This window comes from Cavia porcellus, unplaced genomic scaffold (assembly GCF_034190915.1).
Source record: "Cavia porcellus strain 051 isolate PalLab524CR breed Dunkin Hartley unplaced genomic scaffold, mCavPor4.1 scaffold_22, whole genome shotgun sequence".
In the NCBI taxonomy this organism is placed as follows: Eukaryota; Metazoa; Chordata; class Mammalia; order Rodentia; family Caviidae; genus Cavia; species Cavia porcellus.
The window spans coordinates 64792064-64811578 of NW_026947505.1; the positions used below are offsets into that span (position 1 = coordinate 64792064).

Here is a 19515-nt window from a genome sequence, read left to right on the forward strand (position 1 = left end):
TAACAGCATCTCGGAAGCATCTAAAGTGTAAAAATGAGGAACACAGTTGTACGCTGACAGGCTGAAAGGCAGAGTAACTGAATTCCTTGTAGGCCATGCAGATTTCATCCTCAGCACAACGAAGGAGAGCAGGAGAAAAGATGGGTGCACAAAGAACACCAGCCGCTTGCTGACCTGCAGGAACCAGGAGGTGTGAGTGGGGCCAGGATATGCAGGAGGAAGCCTGGGCCAGATGAGGCTGGAAAGGAGGTCAGGACAGGTGAGGAAAGGGAGCAGAACTTTACCCAAAAGCCAAGGGTAAATACTGCTAGGTTTTAAGCAGTCTAGTAACGAGATCATATTTGTGGCAATGCTGATAAGAAGCCTGATTAGAAAACCATGCTGAGACCAGGTTAAAAAAAAAAAAACAGTAACAATCCACTGACTGAGGCAACAGCAGAGGGGATGAATGGGGAAGGCAGGAGAGAAACATGGAGAGTCAAGAGTCTACTGACCAGGGGCTGGAGGGATTGTGCAGAAGAAAGTCGGCGCTTTCTCCTCGGCTGATGAGGGTTCAAAGGCATAACACCACTCGACTGATACTGTACTACACTAGGAGGAACAAATCTTGGCAATGATAGATGAGTTAATCAGTTACAGCTGAAGGTCCATGGACACACCACGGCCCAAGGGAAGATGCTTACAGCATAAAGTTGAGAAATCGGGAGATGGGTTTAGACTGCAGATGGAGCACTGGTAGCAATTTTTAAACTGTAAGAAAAGAGCACTTGAGGAGGCTTCTGGGGTGAGGAATAGTGTTCAGAAAAGACCAAGTTAGAAGATAAGGCCAGGCTGAAAGGGGCAGCTTAGCAAGATATAGGAAGAAGGCTTGCAAGCAGGAGAAGCTGTACAGAGGCTCCTACCTAATGACTCCATTTCCTCTGCAGAGCAAAAATGCACATGAGGGCACGTGCAGAAGATGAGGGCGTAACAGGGAGTGGCAGGTAGCAATGGGAGACACAGCTGCTCCCGGGCCACAGGGCTCTGCAGGACAAGAGTCCAGCCATCTGGAGGTGTAAGGTTCTCTAGCTGCAGCCGTCCGCTTGTAGGCAGGGCCCAGAAGAAGGAATACAGGGTCCAACCAGAATTCTGCAGGTATAAAGAACTTCAGAAACTGCCTGGTCTTCCTCTCTCCTCCCTCCTGTCCTCCTCCTGATTACTTTATTCTCTATTTTACTAATCCCAATATCAAGCCCAGTAACAAGGCAAATCAGGGCCAGGCCAACTCTTCAGGGATCAAGCCAAGCGGGGTACGTATCAACTGTAAATACCAAAGAAAATGAGTGGATCACAGATTCCTAACCCAACTAGGACAGGTAGCAAACATCCATTACCCTTGTTTCTAAATCATTAGAATTAAGTACACACCTCCTCTCACAACCAGAAGTTCTGAGAACGCCATCCTTGAACCCCTTCATTTCACCAAAATCACTCTGTGCAAGTCACAATCATCTCCATGATGCAGTATTCAAATAAGCCTTCGTCCTTTATCTAGCTTTCCAGAATTTTCTGCAGCATCTAAAGCTGCTGCCCTCTTTCTTGGAACTTCTCTTGGCTGACAGCCCACTGCTCTTCCTCCCACCTCTCACATGTTCCCAAGCTTTTAACTATTTGGTTTTTCTTCTAGCTTCCTACCTAGGTATTCTATACTCATGGGGTAATCAGATTTACATCTAAGATGTCAAACTGACTTAGATGCACATTCAGCCCAGACTGCTCTCCTGAGATCCATGGATTCCATGTGGATCAACCTCAGGAAATGCAAACCAACATTTCCAAAACTGACCTTTTTTGGCTTCCTTCAAACCTACTTCTCTGGCAACCAAGCCAGAATTCCAAAGCTTCCTCACAAATCCTAGGAGATGTTCTCCTCTGTTCCCACGGCCTAACCCCTCTGCGGTCCACCCTCCTCGGACCTCATCTCCTGCACCTCCTCCTGTGCACCTTACACACCGGCCATACAGATTCACACACACCTCCATGCTGGATATTGGATATTATGCCCCTCAAAATTCCTGTTGAAACCTAATCTCCAATATGATGGTATCAGGAAGTGGGGCCTTTGGAAGATGATTAGGTCACAGGACCACACCCTTCATGAATATGAATAGGATTAACACTCCCTTAAAAGAGATCCTAAACCAGGTATATTGGTGCATATCAGTATCCCAGCTTTTATGATCACAAGCCAAAGGCCACCCTGGGCAACTTAGCAAGACCCTGTCTCAAACTTTTAGAGAGAGAGAATGTATAGCTCAGTGGGAGAAATCTTACTGACATGCCCCAGGCCTTGGGCTCAATTCCTAGTACCACCCTACTAACATCAGAGAGAGTGAGAAAGAGAGAGCCCAGAGACCTCCCTCACCTCTTCTGCCATGTGAGATTTCAGCAAGATGTTATCTGTGAGCCAGGAAGCAAAGCCTCACTAGACACCAAATCTGCCACCACCTTGACCTTGACTTCTCATCATCACACCTGAGAAATCATCTCTGTGCTGTGGCACTCTGTCATGACAACCTGAGTAGGCTAAGATGCTTCCCCAAGAACTTCCTTCTTGCCCTCTGCTTGGACATCCTGACCCTCCCTGACTGCTGTCCACGCCAGCTGTCCCTCGACTCTGTCGTGATATTAACTTCTGTCTCCAACAAGACTCCAAAGGCCTGCTGTCTCTCCCAGCCTCTGGGCCACTGGAGGATAGGGACACGGTGCCTGGCCCTGGCGATCATTCACTCAGCTTGCTGAGGAGTGAAGTGCTGATCAAACGAAGAAACGCTGCACTCTGCACCAACTACAGCTAAGCAGTATTTCTAAGGGATGGCACAAAGTTAAGTAGAAAATGAAAAGAGAGATGTGGCTATGGAGCATAAAGGGGCTTCTGCTCTTCCGGCTCCTCCCTCTTCACTGGGAAGCCCACTCACAGGAAAGCATGACTTATTAACTAGAGAGGACAGAGAGGGCCAATTTGGAAATCAGACTGGGCTGAGCAATTATAGTAATTTATCATTTATGAGTATTTCAGGAAGTTGAGATCACATTTCTTTATCACAACTAATATATCTAATTTCTCCTGCAAAAATAGGGTCAAAGAGTGTTTAGACCATTATCTTAGAAGAATATAACATGCTTGAAAATTTTTAAAGGAGATCAAGAAAACAGTAAAAAAAAATGCTGACCTCTGACGTTTAATGAAGATGTGTCTCATTATAACCGAACTTGACGTAAGACCTATAGCAGAAGCAAATATTAATATGCAGGAAATTGCAAGGCATGGCATTCTGAGTCTCAGAACACGGCCATTCAAGGTCAGGAGAATGCCTTCCTTGGTATGGGGCTACATCCATGCCGTCTTTTGTGTCTACTCTGAACACTTGCCAGGGGTGCAGAAGTCGATGCGATGCTTCTGCAATTTCACAAGCATTAGATTAACCCTTCCTACAGCTAAAACTGGACAGAGTACAAGAGTGAAAAGGAAATACACGGATCCAGTTGTAAGAAGGAATGTGTCCTGGCTTTCAGAACAGACCTTCTTGTAAGATTATTTTATGAAAGCATCCTATCTCTCTCAGTCACTGAAACCACATCAAAAGCCAAGCTCAGGCTAGGGATGTCTCTCTGAGGTAGAGCCCTTGCTTTAGCATGCAAAAGGCACTTAGTTTGATTCCCAGCATCAAGAAGAAATTTAAAAAGCCAAATTCAAATGTTTTAAATTATGGCCAACCTAGAAGCAAATCTGAATGCCTATATTTTTATAGGTGACTAAAGCAATCTGACAGTGACGTCCTCCTGTACACCTCTCTGTGGATTGGAAGAAATTTTAAAGAACTCACTGATGTCCTCACGGGGGCAGTGTGTCACATAAAAATTACAATGTGTTATCAAAATTCAGTTTCATTTCATTAGTTTAACACCTTGTCTCCCAAGCGTTTCTTCACACTAGCTCCCCGGCCTTGGACCTAACTTAAACAGGCAGAGGAACAAAGAGAATAAGAAAAAGATGTCTTGTGCATCATCAGGAAAAGTTTTTATAATGCAATTGAGACATAATTGCACAGATTCTGAATGCAAGAAAAATCATCGATTTTACAGCTGACTGCACTTGTTTGAACAGTCCTGAAACAGGGCTTCAAAACTATATGTGACATAATAATGACAGATGTCTATAGCCTTTGTTCTTCAGAAAATTATACCTGAAGTGGAACACTTTTGAGTTTTTGGGTCAAAATAAAACATCTAACTTCTCATTCCATTAAGTCATTGCATTAAACCGTGAGTTTACTGAATTTCCTCTCCCATCTATATGAGAAGAACCACAACTTAGTGTCACAATGATTGTCAGAATTTAAGAAGATCTCATGGAAATCTCATGCTCTTTATATTCTCCCCACATTGACAACAGATCTTACGCTAGGCTCACACCCCCTCAGGTGCAGGAATTGTTCGAGGTCTCCGGGACCAGAAGGCAGGACGGAGGACACAGGACTGAGGGAACAGTGTGGGAGACTCTCCACCCAAAGTGCTGCCCTTGGCTAAGGCCTTGAAGAAATAGATTTGTTTTTTCTTCTGCTACTGAAGATTAAATTTTTGAGCATAAATAAGAAAGAAGAGCGCACACACACAAAAAATTTTTAATTAAAAAGTGACTTAGAGCAATAAAATTATTCTCAGAAGAGCCTACACATAAGCCAAGCAAATCTCCAAGCATTTGAAGGATTTTGGTCCATACAGTTAGATCCCTCCCTCTGTGACACCAGCTGTCGACTCGTCTTCCCCTCACACCCATTCACAGCCTGCCTGCCACCCCGCACTGGCTGGAGGCTGGTAGAGAAAGAGATGGAGAGTGGAGGGCAGTCATGAACTTTTACCAGACACTAGCGCTATATAAAACAGTGCACACCCAAGAGCAAAAGGCAGTGACACGTAGGAATTGGAAACTTTGCTGAATCAAAAGCCTTCTCACCAAAATATGGATTCCCTATGCCACTCTAGAAATGTAATGTTACAGCCAATGTAGGGTCTTCAGCCTTTCCGGCAGTGGATTGTAATACAGCTGTCCACATCAAGGAGCCAAGCTCCCAAGTAAGGTATCGCTTTGGCAGGCCCAAGGCATTCCTGTGTGCTTCCTCCTTTCCCTCCATCACTGCGGAGCTGGGTTTGGAGCCAACTAGTGAAATGGGCCATAGCCCAGAAGCCAAGCAAGCCATACACTGTGGACCCTCCTGTGACTCCTGAACTCTGAGAGCCCAGACCAGGCTCCTTCCGGATCCCTCAGGGTGACTCTGTACCGCTGCCTCCTTCCTCTCCCCTAGCCCCGGCTCTGCTCACCACTCCCTCACTGCCATGTTGAGGGGACAGAGGAAATGGAGCTCAGCCAGTCCAGAATAAACTGCGGAAAAAGCAAAAGTAGGAGGAGGAAAAGGAAAATAGTGGGTCGCTTCAAATCTCAGAGACGAGAAAGGCAAGTTCTGCATTTAGAAAGAGAACAGCATGGGTGAGACAGGCAGCCATGAGGAGCACACCACAGTCAGCCTCGTGGAAGGGGGTCCCTCAGCGGGGGAGGCACTCAGGGAAACTGCAGGCCAGCGTCTGGCCCAGGACTAGCAGAGCCACAAGAGTGGGCCTGGCAATTCTTTGTTAAACCTTTGGGACAAGAGAAGGTTTCTAGAAATCAGGCGAAACTTTCTCTCATCTATTTGAATACAGTGAAAAAGGCAAAAATGCCAGAAAATGAATGAACAAATGAGCAAAAAGCCCACACGACAAACGCACTTGCAAAGTACGAAGAATCAGATCTGCTTAATTCAGGCAGTGCTGCAGCCAACTCTAACCCTAGGGTTGTTAGGCTACAACACATCAGGAGAAACAAACACAACCGCACAGCTTGTGTGATGCTTCACTCGGGGAACACAACTGGGAATCAGGCAATGTGGGCAAGGAGACTACAGACCATGTGCTTTACTTCTGGGACACAAAATCTCTGCCTGCCTAGGAAAACGGGCAGCAGTCTCACACAGGCTGTGCAATTTACTTCGCCTGGGAATCCCTCTTTGCCTTAGTCTTCCTTCCCTCACTCTGGGTATCTGATGTGATAGCACCCTAGTTCAGCACTGTGTGTTGGTGAAGAGCCCTGAGCCCAACCAACTGAAATATTCTCCTTGAGGATGGTTCCAGCCTGGATCAAAGGCCAGCAAGCTGCTGTGCACAGGCTAGATTTTTGGGGGTTTTTGCATTTTTCTTTTGCATTTTTTTTGTATATTTATAGTTAGAAAAAAAAATCAAAAGAATTATATGCTGTATTAAGTAAAATTCAAATTTCAGTGTCCATAATAAAGTTTTATAGAACACAATGAGGCACATTCCCTGGCATATTCTCTACGGTTGCCTTGTGATAAAATAGCAGAGATGAGCTTTGCATCAGAGACACATGGCCTACAAAGCCAAAATATTTACTAGCTGGCCCCCTAAGATGAAATGTGTGTTGACCACTGGTCTAGACACCCAGAATTGTTACCAAAGTCAGTCAAACTGTTAACAGAGAACTTTTGAAAAGGTGGGAGGAGCATCTGAAAGATGCCACAAAACCTGGGTTAACTCCAAAAGGATGGGGAGAGTCCTAGAGGGGAACTCACCAGTAGAAATGCTCCTCCACCATCTTGGTCACCGCTCGAGACACAGCTCTTTCATGTGGGCCGAGGTTTTTGTTTAAATTCACTCCAAGCTTCTCTTCCAGAAAGTCAATTATGAATTCTGTGCCAGAAACTTTTTCATGATTATATTCAATCCAAGGCATTTTCCCTTGAGCAGAGAGTTTTCCGCCAAAATAGTTCTAAACAGAGTATATTTTTAAAAAGAGAAAAATATTATTTTACTTAAATTCCACTGTATATTTTACAGAAACAAACATTCTAGCTTTCTGTATGATAGTGACTGTAGTATTCAAATGAATAAACTCAGCTTTAAGCCATAAAAAAAAACATCGATTTACTCCCATAAACTCTATCCTAGGTTCTAGATTCTGGTTTACCGAAGAAAAATAATCTACCTTGGGACAGGAGCAGGAAATGGACATGAAGTAGAGGATTCGAAATGGTTGAAATGATCCTGAAATGGTCAAGCTAATTATAATGTATAAACTATCCAAAAATACAAAAAATGAAAACGCATGATGAATGAGGAGCCTTGTCTGACTAGGCTACTAACCAAAGAATGTATTTGAAATCTAGTATCTAACACTTGAGTAATGCATAATGTCACTACACAGCAAACAAGTGAACCCAAATCACAATCCTTAGATATCACAAATGTATGTGATGGAGCCAGCTCCAGTGCCTCTTAAAATGCAGATTCCTGGGTCCTGGCCCAGACCTCTGGCTTAGAATCCTAGAAATGGTGCCCTCAAATCTGTGTTCTTGACAATCTATCCTTTGATTTGTATGCATGCTAGAGGGGCAATATCTCAGAGGACCCTGACCCCAAAATGGTGTAGCAGCTGGAGTCGCCTACTTTACAAACACTTAAAACTACAAGGTGACACACACTGCCCATTGTGCAGTCAGAGTCTTAAACCACATTGATGGAGAAGACTGTAGTAATAATTCCATGTCGAGATAATGTCGATCTCAAAACTGATTGTTAAAATCAAATTTTCTGCAGTCTACAACCTAAATTAATCAAAGTTTTACAAACTCTTCCTGTACGTTATCCACACACTGTTGGATAATAACAAATATTTGCAGTACTCCCACCACTGAAGGTGGAACTGTTAAATGATACAGGCACTTTGAAACCGTCTGACAACGTCTTAAAAAGGTATTGAGACACCTGTCTTATCATCAAATGATTTTACTAAGCGTTAACCACAAAACAAAAAAGTTTATGTCTGTGCAAAGAATATATGCAAAAGTTCATAAAAGATTTACTAGCAATTATCAGACACACAGAAAGATACAAATACACCGTATAAAGGTACAGGTAAATGCCTGTAATTGTAGTGACTCAGAGATCAAACTAGATGACTGCAAGTCCAACTCCAGCCTGGGTAATTTACTAAGATCCTGTCTGAAAAATAAAACTGAAAAGGGCTGGGAGGGTAACTCAGTGTTAGGGCACTTATGTAGCATGGGTGAGACCCTGAGTTCAATCCCTAATACTGCCCCCCAAAAAAGGTAAATGAATAAACAAGTCTAACATATCCTATTCAGGAAAGAACTGTTCATACCACAACATAAATAAACCACAAAATAACTCTGGTATGTCAAATTAGCCAAATAGCACAGGCGTATACACATCCTAAGATCCCATTTTTTAAAAGCTCTGAAAAATAAAAACAAATCTATAGTGTCAGAAAGTGGCTACTGGGCACAGTGTGGGCACCATTAAGGAATTTCAAAGAGGTACAGGAACTCTGAGGGCAATGCAGGCATCGTTATCTTGGTAACATTAACAGTGAACATGTCCAGTCAGCTGTATGTCAAGTGTATCTCAATAAAGTTGAATTTCTTCTAAAAGACAGCATTCGATAAATTTCAAATACACCAAGCTTTTATGTTTAGATTATTTCTCTATAGTAGACATCAGCAGTTTTCTCTAAAGACTTGGTGAGGAAGTATTTCAGGCAGGACAAACAGTCTCAATTGCAACTTAATCTTGCAGCTGAAGCAGGAGACCCACACGGCAGTTACGACTGTGAAGGACTTTGTCACTTCTTGAGTTTTTGCTCCCCGTAATGCACATATTAACTCTAAAAGAAAACTATTTTTAAAATGACAACAACAAAAAAGGAGAGTACATGGGCAATACACACATCAGTGCGCTGGGTTCCAACCAAAGGTTAGTTACGACACTGAAATCAGATTTGATGGAATACAAAATTGTCCTTTGACTATATTTCCAACTATTTAAACATAGCAACCTGTCTCCACTCACAGTCCTGATTTGGTCCACAGGCTGTCATTGACCTAACCTCCCAAGGAAACAAAATTAAAATTAAGAAATCATTTGGATCAAGAATCAGACAAAAAGACATCTCTTTGTAACAGTAATTACGGCAGAAAACTCAATGAAGAGCCATTCTACACCAGTGGCCAAATCTCAATTTTAGTATTGAAGCTCAAAAATGTGTACACATGGAAACAATTACTACTCATTGTATCAAATACTTGAGGACTCACCAAGGTGACTATTGCTCAAACTGTTAGTGCACAAATCCATCAAGATTTGCAAGTGGCTAGCGTGTGTCTTCATGGAACCTCACCCTACGCTGCAGGGTAGTGTTTTAACATTTTTTCTCCCCTTTTCCCATTTTTACTCAGCCCAAACTCAACCTGCAGAGCCTGTTTTTTTTCCTACCTTTAATAAAATGTTAAATTTTTAAAAAATTTGTAAGTGCCTTTCCCAAAATCAAAATAATACACCTTAACCATGAGGGACAAAAACAGAATATTGCAAAAATTCTAAGTTTCTCTGTGTCTCAGAACTATGCTTCTTGCATATGATGTAGGGTACTAAATATGCCTGACCAATGAATTAGCCACAGTGACATAACAAGGTTATGATTAGATGTGGCATCTCTCAAGAGCAGGGCAGCCTCTGTGCCCACAGGACTGAGCTTAAGCTATTCTTGAGGGTCCTGGCCTTTTCAAACTAGTAGTTAACATCACCCTTTTGGAAGGGCTGAGAAACAGAGCACACAGTAGCTATATTACCAGCTATTACCACTGCCTTTAGTGGACATGAATGGGGACTTAGATGGGCTCTGCCTCTTGATACTTGGTCTTATTACTTATTACAAGACCTATCCTGAAAAAAGGGTAATAACTTCCTTCGGTTACTTTTGGGCTGCCTTGTGCGATTTAGAAAACAGGATCTCTTCTGGATAACTGCAGTGCATGCTGGGGTTCACAGTTTAGCAGATAAAATTGGGCCAAGCACCGCTGCACAGAGTATAATGACACATGGCAGCCCTGAACCTTGTCCCTGATGCTAACAAGGAGAAATGTTTCAGACCTGAAAAAGTCACTGGGACATCATCTGAGAGTCTTATAATTTACATAGTAAAGATACCGACTTACCACGCAACCAAGAATCTGTTGCAGATTTCTGTTGATACCGTCTGTATCTTCCTAATACATCCCTCCCTTTCAGACTCCAGTCTTTCTCAGACACTCTCTCCTCCACAACTCCATCAGAAGGAATTCTTTACAAGACAATGAAACACAACAATTCTCCTGCTCAAAATTAACCAATGGCTTTAAGAGATCTATTCTAACTCTCTCACACAGCAATCCAGGCCTTTGGCGTCTAGCTGCTACACTGCTACCAGCCGCACAGGTTAACAGATCCCCCGGGCTCCTGGATTTCACCTGCCGCGCACAGCCCCATCATCTTGCACACTTCACATTTCACAGGAATCCCTCCCTGCCCTCTGAAGTCCTATCCACCTAACTTTCAGCTCCATTTTCACCTCATTAGTGAACCACCACCTCAGGGTACAACTACTGTCTTCCCCCACTTCAGGCCTCCTCTGTACAATGCACGTTCCTCTCCTTACAGAATAAACTGCTTACACATCCATCTTTGGGCCACCCTCTCCTCTGGATACTTGGTACAAGTTTATCTTGATCATTTTCCAAAACCAAAGAACAGAAATAAAACTAAGTAATCAATTCAAATGGAAATGGAAGTTCTGGTCTGTTTTCATTACATACTAGAATGTTATTTTGTTTATAAGTTGAAAAAGTAGAAGACAATGTTTTAGAGCCACTATAATTATATCTAACTAAAAACTAGATGAATTTGCTCAAATTGGCAAGATAGTGAATGGGATGCAGGTGATCTATTCTTTCCCACTTATTTTTTGAATGTGGTTACATTACTTTTAAAATAAAAACATAGGCTGGGGATTTAGCTCAGTGTTGTAAGCGCCTGCTTGCCAAGCACAAAGTCATGAGTTTGATCCCTCATACCAAAAATAAAATTGAATTAAAAAAATAAAAATATATTACACAAAATGCATCGAAGATCTAAATATTAAAACAGCAACATTAAATCTACTGCAAGACAAGGTAGGTAAAAATCTTGGAGACATAGGTTTAGGCAGAGAATTCATGAGCATACACAAACCGCATAGGAAACACTTCAAAGGATCAACAACTGGGATCTCATCTTACTAAAAAGTTTTTGCACTTCAAAAGAAATCATCAACCAAGTGAAAAGAAGACCCACAGAATGGGAAAGAATTTTGGCCAGCAGTCCCTCAGACAAAGGACTTATATTCAGAGTACATAAAGAATTGAAAAACATCAAGCTTCCCACAGACCCTCTCCAAAAATGGGCACGTGAAATGAACACAGACTTCTCAGACGAAGATATACAGATGGCAAATAAATACATGAAGAAATGTTCTCCATCCCTGGTCATTTGGGAAATGCAAATTAAAACAGCATTGAGATTTCATCTTACTCTGGAAAGAATGGCTGCCATCAAGAAATCAACTGATAACAAGTATTGGCGAAGCTGTGGGGGGAAAGGAACACTGCTCCACTGTTGGTGGGAGTGTGGACTGTGCAGCCACTACGGAAATCAGTATGGAGATTCTCAACAAACTAGAATTGGAAGTTCCATTCAATCCAGCTATTCCCCTCCTGGGTGTTTTCCCAGAAAAACTGAAAAGGTCAAGTCACAGTGATATATGTGCACCCATATTTATAGCAGCACAATTTGTAAGAGCTAAATCTTGGAAACAACCAAAATCCCCATTAACCACAGAGTGGACGAAAAAGATGTGGTATTTTTATACAATGGAATAGTACTCAGCCATTAAAAGGATGACCTTGAGGCTTTTATAGGTAAACGGAGGAAACTGAGACTATCCTCATAAATGAAATAAATAAGACTCAGATTTAGGGGCCAAGGATTTAGCTCAGTGGCATAAGCTCTTTTCTGGCAAGTGCAAGGTCTTGAGTTTGATGCCTGTAATTTTAAAAAAAAAAGGCTCATATTTGTAAATATCATATTGTCTCTCCAGTGTAAAAAATAATAAAAATTGAAGGAGTATTAAGATCCAAAATGTATAATAGCTATTGTAAAAATGAAAGGGAAAGAAAGTTCTCTAAAGGATACAACTGTATGTATGTTTAAGTGTGTAAGATAGATAACATATTACTAAGCATTTGTTGGTTCATTGAACAGAATGGTTTGCACTGTCATTGTCTACTTGTCCACTTTTTATGCTTTGATTTTGTAACTTGAACAACTGTTTCTAAGATGACAATATGTAATTTATAAACCAGTGATTTCTTAGTGTTAATTTTTTTGAATCTGTATTTTTAACCTTTTTTTGGTTTTCCTTTTTATCTTTAAATAAAAAAAAATTACACAAAACTTAACTTTGTTAAATATATTAACAACTCCTGTTCAGTTGTTATTTAAGCAGTTGGAGGCTGACGAGTCTACTAAGGAGAGTTGATGAAGGTCATATTTTCCAAGGTGATGTTCTGCCTGAGAGTCTGTCCCAGGTGAGCAGGAAGCAGTTAAGCCAGGCACTCTGGATTTTCATTGTATGACCATGGACCTCTCTGAGTCTCTCAGAATCTACCCTGGGCCTAATTTCCTTATCTATAAAAGGAGGATGACAACAGCTCCTAGGATTACGTGAAAGATGCACATGGTGTACTGGACAGCACACCTTCCTCTGATGTCTTAACATCACCATCATTACCACTTTGAGATGGAGAACTTCTAACCCTGAAAGAGATTTCAGAATTGTGCGGCTCTGACTGCCTATGTTCATCCCAGCCTTTCAGCTGATCCGCTATCCATTACATTCTTTGCATCTCAGAACTATCGGCAAATACCTTACACTGGCTAAATTCGAAGTAACTGGAGCATCTTTTGTGGATTATAACATGTTGGAAAAAATCCATGTTCTTACCCAAAATGTACAGTAGATATTGTAATAATGAAAGGGAAAGAAAGTGCTCAAAAGGAAAGAACTGGGACAGGGGAAAGGAGAAAAAGAAAATTTATATGGATGTACGTATACACATATAAATATATGTATGTATACGTACACAACATAGATTAATACTAAGCTCCATTAGTTCATCAAAAAGAACAGATTGTGCTGTCATTGTGTGATCATTTTTTATGTCTAAATCTTGTAACATGAACAACTATTTCTAAGATAATATGCAATATACTAGCTAATATCAATTTCCTACTATTTTTTTGAAATTCTGTATATTTCTATTCTTTTTCTGTTTTGCTTTTCAAAATTACAAAAAAAAGAGCTTATCATGCCCCCAAAAAAATCCATGTATCCCTATGTGTTGTAGGTTTGCAGAACAAAACTATTTTATGCAGAAAGCATGGTAGGGTGAAATATCATGATTTCTGCAGAGTATTTTTTTTTTTTTTTTTTGTCTTTTTCCTTTTTATCGGTACCAGGGATCGAACTCACGACTGCCTGCTTCCAAGGCAGGCGCTTATGGCACTGAGCTAAGTCCCCAGCCCCTGCAGAGTATTTTTCAAATAGTCTTTTTTAAATGTTTGCAAGTTTATATAAGAGGAATAAAACAAGAAGACAACATGCAATCAGCGAATCCAGATTAAAGGCCTGGAGAGCTCACTGTGCTATTCTTTCAATTCTTGTCTGTAAAACTGAAACCAAAAAGAGTGAGGTGGGAGAAGACCAGCAAATGGAACAACAAAAACGATGGCTATTGCGAGGTACGGTGGCGCATACCCTTGAGCCCACTCTAGGAGGCTAAAGCAAGAGGTCACAAGTTCAAGCCTAGCCTGGGGAACGCAGCAACTTAGCAAAAACCTTCTTCAAAATGAAAATAAAAATGAATGAGCCAGTGATGCAGCTCAGTACAGAGGCCCTAGGATCAATCAACCTCTAATACCAAAAAAATAAAAAGTTCCAAATGGGATTTTCTTTCTTCTCTCTTGCACAAGAGAATTACTTTATGATATATATGCTTTGCTTCTCACACAATCAGTTATACCCAGTGATGTACATGTCTTCGTGTACACCAAGAGAAATGTAAGGAAGGTGGTCAAAATATTAATTACAGTAATCTCCATCTAGTAGAATACCAAGTGATTCCCTTTCTCAAAGACCTCCGTACTACGCTGCAGACTTCAAGGCAATCCGAGTTGCTCTACATACACTCACCACAAGCAGCTGCTCTGAGTCACACCAAAGGTGAGGAGGATGCAGCGAAGAGATCTGCAGCAGTACATGCTCCATGGCTTGAAGGAAAGAAGAGAAAACGCAGAACAGACCAGAGCTGCTAACGGAACTGCAACTAGCAGGACTGCCTTATCAAGGAAGAAGAGAGCAAAAGATCTTGAAAGCTGCTAATGGTGGCAGTAAGAAAAAACCATGATTTGGTCATCAACTCTCACGGTGAGTGCGAGCTCATCAACAGTGATGATGAGTGGAAAAGGAGCTGCTGGGTGATGATCTCTTTTTACAGTTTAAGTCCCTAAGTGACACATACCTTCCAGTGCTGCCTGCCAGCATCAAGCTAAACAATGATCTTTGGAATCTGATCCAATGCATTTAGATGATTCAAGTCTTGTCTGTTTTTTATGGCTATTTTCTCTTCCACAGGTACATTAGCAAGTTTTCACATACTCTTCTCCCTGCTTCTCTCTGTAAATCCACCCCTTGCATTCTAGTTCCTGGTCTGAAGATTCTCTTTCTGTTCTCAAACATGCCGCACCATCCCCGAGCCCTCCACCCAAAGTCTAGCCTCAATGCAGCTCTACCATGTTGGCCAAGGACGTCTTCCACAGCACTTATCAAGCCCAGTATGTGTGTTGTCTCACCCCAGAAGTGATTTATGAGAATCAATACAGCCACATTCCACAACTATACCACCTTAGAAAGCACCCGTAAGAGGACGCCCAGAACTGGAGGGGGAATATCATGTGGGAACAGACTACCATGTGACAGTACAACCTAAGCACACTACCTCATCCCAGAGCTGTCACTTAACATGAGACAAACGGCAATCCAAGGCCAGCAGGAGTCATCTGGACAAGCAGCAGCACACCAAAAGGACTGTGGTGTTCCACAGAGGTCCCCAGAGCTCCCTTCCTTGCTTTCTTAAACTCCCTCACAGGCACACAGCTCTCAAGCCAAAACAGCTAGATATCTGGGGAGCACCCTACTACAGGACGCGGTAATGCACTAACTGCATATGAAAAGAAGCATAATTACTAGGCCAGAATAGAAACTCAATTAGCATAACTATCCTCCAGCGGTAGAGAAAGAGATCATCAGTAATACCAACTAAGGACAAATACTATCAAAGGAAGACAAAAGTTGAAATAAAGGTCAATAGCGGAGACAAACAGTACAGTGAGTACAAGAACAGGATAGACCAGCGTAATGAAGGCTCAGAGAAGGACACTCCCTGAAGGAGGCAGAGACATACGAAGGCCACAGACACAGAAAATAAAACAGAGGTTCTGATATCTAGACAACAGCAGACAGGAAAAAGGGAAAAAACAAATATAAAAGAAAAAATATTTTAAGACAATTGAGCATTAATTCTTCAGAATTAAAAACAAATCAAGGACCTGCAGTGATGAGTTTACAAATGACTAAAAAAGATACATAAAGACCCATACTAAGGCACATTCTAAGTAAATCTTACAAATATCAAGATTAAAATCAAATTCTAAAAGAATGAAACAACAGGGCTGGGAATGTTGCTCAGTAGCAGAGTGCTTGCCTCATCTCCAAGAGGCCCCGATTTCTGACCCCAGTCCTACTGAAAAAATTAATATCAGATTTCTCAATAAGAGAGTGAAGTAGTATTTTATAGCACTGAAGGAGAAGAATCTTGAACATGGACTTGGTAAATATAGATGGTAATAAGATGCAAAGTCCCTAAAGGAAGGATCACTCTGACAATATGCACCCATGAAGCACTCAAATAAAAAGATAAATCCTGGGGCTGGGGATTTAGCTCAGCAGCATAAGCACCTGCCTTGCAAGCAGGCAGTCGTGAGTTCGATCCCCGGTACCGATAAAAACACAAAAGACAAAAAAAAAAAAAAAGATAAATCCTGTAGGATAAGATGCGTGAAACATAATCAAATAACTTAATAAAGTTCATTCTGTAAAAGCAAACAAAAATGGCAAAGATTGCAAAAATTTCAGAATAAAATGCTAGACAACAACGACACAACTAGAATGAGGGTTGGGAAAAAAGGACAGACCCAAAGTACACACAAACTGATACTGGATTTCTAGTACTGGAGGGTAACTACAGACTTTAATAACTTCAAAGGGAATAGGAATAAACAAACACAAATTTGGATTTATGAGAAACTGCTGTGACAACAAAAATAGAATTTAGTTTAAATGTCAAGAAAAAAACTTTTATCTATCCATTGAAAGCAATAAATGAGGAAAAACCAAGAAAGCAATGCATAGAAAGGAGAAAAATATTAAACAAAATGTCCTAACAAGTCTTAAAATGATAATTATAATAAGTGTAAATGGATTAAACTTACTAAGTAAGACTCTCCAATTCAGTGTAAGTCATACATTACCTATGAGAAACAAAAATCTAAAAAGATAGAGAATGGAGAAAGCAAATACAAACCAAAAGAAAGCTAAAGAATCCATCTGAAGCATAAGGGATGTCATGGTTTACGTTGGTTGCCCCCAGGTCTCACGCATTTGCATTATGCATTTGTGATTGGTTCATTATCTAGCACTTGATTGGATGTATGAGTGCTACACTGGCCTAGGGGTGGAGCTAGGATGTGATGTAATGGCAGGAAGAAGGTGTGTCTTGCTCTCTTGCCGGTTTCTGCCTTGCTGTTGGCAGCCGCCATGAACTGCAGTGCCGTCATGCCACCCTGTCTTGGAAACAACTGAGTATGGACTTAAAGCTCCAAAAACTGTAAGAAATAAAACCTTTCCTTTCCCAACTTGGTGCATCAGGTATTTTGTAACTAAGACAAGGGGCAAAAATGGGCACGAAATATTATATATTAGAAAAGAAATGAAGAATAATAAAAGATGTGATTTTTCATATTATATATACCTGATAATATAACCTCAAATACATAAAATAGAAACTGATAAAAGACAAGAGATAAATGAATGAATACACTTAAGTATTTTAACTTTTTTCAGAAACTACTCCCAGGCAGATCATAAAACACAAATAAAAGTTTAAGCCATTGTTGACTTCCCTGTTGTCTGATCTTGAAGACCTGAAACATTTTCCTCACCTTGTTCAGATAGATCAGTTCTATACTATGTTGTTTCATGTGAATTGTCTGTAAGTGAAGTTATGGTCAACTATTTGGAAGAAAACAATATGATAGATAATGAAGAGCTCTGATTGTCTTGCTTTGAAATTTATGTCTCTTACATTGCTTTCTTACATTCTGTTTTTTTCTGTTCTGTTGTGTTTAATTTTACCCTCTTTAAAATAAAAAAGTGTAAACAATACACCAATCATATTCAAGCAAGTAGATATATAGAGTTCTATACCCCTAGAATACATAATTATTTAATTACTTTCACCATTTTTAAAAAGCACACAGTAAGCAAATCCTCAGTAAATTTCAAACAAGTCAATCTCAGAGACTATTTTATCTAACCATAAAAGTAAAATTATTATAAAAATCAAAGCTTAAAATATTCCATAAAGCAAGAACTTAGCTAAAAAGAAAATGTAAGAGAATTTTTTTAATAAAACAGAATCGTCAGATGTGGTATGTTTCCAACTCCCCATAATGACTGTATTATTATGTATTATAAACATATATTAATATAAAAAATAGAATTGAGTAACAATGAAAACACAGTATGTGAAATTGGTGAGACACAGCTCAAGTATTACTCTGAAAGGAATTATCTATAAGTTCTTTTCTTTTCTTCCTTTTTTGGTTTTTTGACACAAGCTCTCACTAGGTAGTAGGCTGGCCTTGAGCTCACCGTGTGGCCCAGGCTAGTCTTGAACTCGCAGTGGTCCTCCTGCCTCGTGCCTGCTGGGATTGCAGGCATGAACCACCATGCCCACCTGTTTCATTCCTTAATGCTGAAATGAATAAACGGCCACACAAACAGAACATCAAAAAGCTCTCACAAACTATGTAGACGTCTACCTGGTGCTACTAGATCCTCTAGCCTCAGATTCCTAAGAAACAAAACATAATGCTGTCAATAATGAACATCTAAAGGGAAAAAGTCATCAGAAACAGCACGCTCACTGTTCCACAGCTGTGCAGGAGGCCTACTGGAGCCATCAACCACCATCTACTCGTTGTTAGGGGGAATATCACAGCCCTCAGGCTCTCATGTATCCACGGCCTTCTGACCACTTAAGTGGATGTAAAAACCAACAGGCCTTGAATGGAACATTTCTGTCTCACTAAGGCCTGGGCATTCTACTTTCAGTCTCCACCTTTTCTGTCATCTGCCATGTGACATTAAAATTATCCCCAAACTGATGCTGATGTCACGAGAATAAAACATGTTTTCAAACAAGTACCTGATAGGGTAAGTCAGCCATCCTTAAATAAGTTTCCATTTTCAAACAGAATGGAGACAAACTGGGGACACCATTGTTAGGTCTTGCAAACTGATGCAAAATAATAGCATCTTTGGAGTCAATCTCTTGTTGTTTCCTGTCAAAATCAAAACAGAACAGAAATGAAGAACAATCTGCATGTGAAATGTTCATTTCCCTTAGTTCTAGAGAGGACGTGCGGGGCTGTAGTCCTAGAGGCTCATGCAGCGAGGTTTATCACAGAGACTCAGTACACCCAGAGCAGCAGAAGGAGCGTGGTCACCTGAGAGAGCCTTACAGAGCCTGCTGTCACCCTGACCCAGTGGCTCCCAGGAGGAACTACAAGTCACACCTTCTGCTGACTACGGGACAGGTAACCTCTTCTCCAGCTTCCAGGCCCAAGGTGGACGAGGAAAAATGGTGTTTTGTGCTTACTCAGTATGTACCCTACACAGCTCTGAGATTCTTAAACAGTCTTAAATTCATTTAATCTTCATAAGAATCTGATAAAATACATGTTTTATAGATAAGAATTGGTTTTATAGATAAGATTGGGGCGCTGATTAACTTGCTCAAAGCAACACTGCTAGTAAACAACAGCACTGGGATCAAACCAGGTCCTTAGTGCCTGTGTTCTTGCCATTTCAGTCTGTACTGTGAGGAGTACAGAGGAGATTTACTCTGCTGTGACGCGAGTCTGCAGGGAATGTGAGACTGAACAGATACTCTCGTCGCTTTCCTAAGCCGCCTACGTCCTCACCCTTCACCTGCGGTAGCAGAACCTGGCTCTTCTGCTCTCTCTCTCCCTCTCCCTCCCCTCTTCTCTCTTTCTCTGTGTTTCTCAGTCTTCACTTTGGCCACACAGCATAAACTCCCAGTGCCCCGCCTCCCTCCTTTCTCTTTCGTAGCCCCACGTCTATTTCCTCGA

General features: G+C 41.1%; 1 protein-coding gene across 4 annotated transcripts in view; it reads right to left on the reverse strand.

Moving 5' to 3' along the window:
- Positions 1–19515, reverse strand: part of Faxc (failed axon connections homolog, metaxin like GST domain containing) — a 72999-nt gene that overhangs the window by 47911 nt on the left and 5573 nt on the right. For all 4 annotated transcript variants that reach the window (XM_023564088.2, XM_063233285.1, XM_063233284.1 and 1 more), the window contains 2 exons: positions 18570–18705; positions 6666–6862 (listed from right to left, as the gene is read on the reverse strand). In XM_023564088.2, the coding sequence (XP_023419856.2) occupies positions 6666–6862; positions 18570–18705 (333 nt within the window). The remainder of the gene's footprint in view (positions 1–6665; positions 6863–18569; positions 18706–19515) is intronic.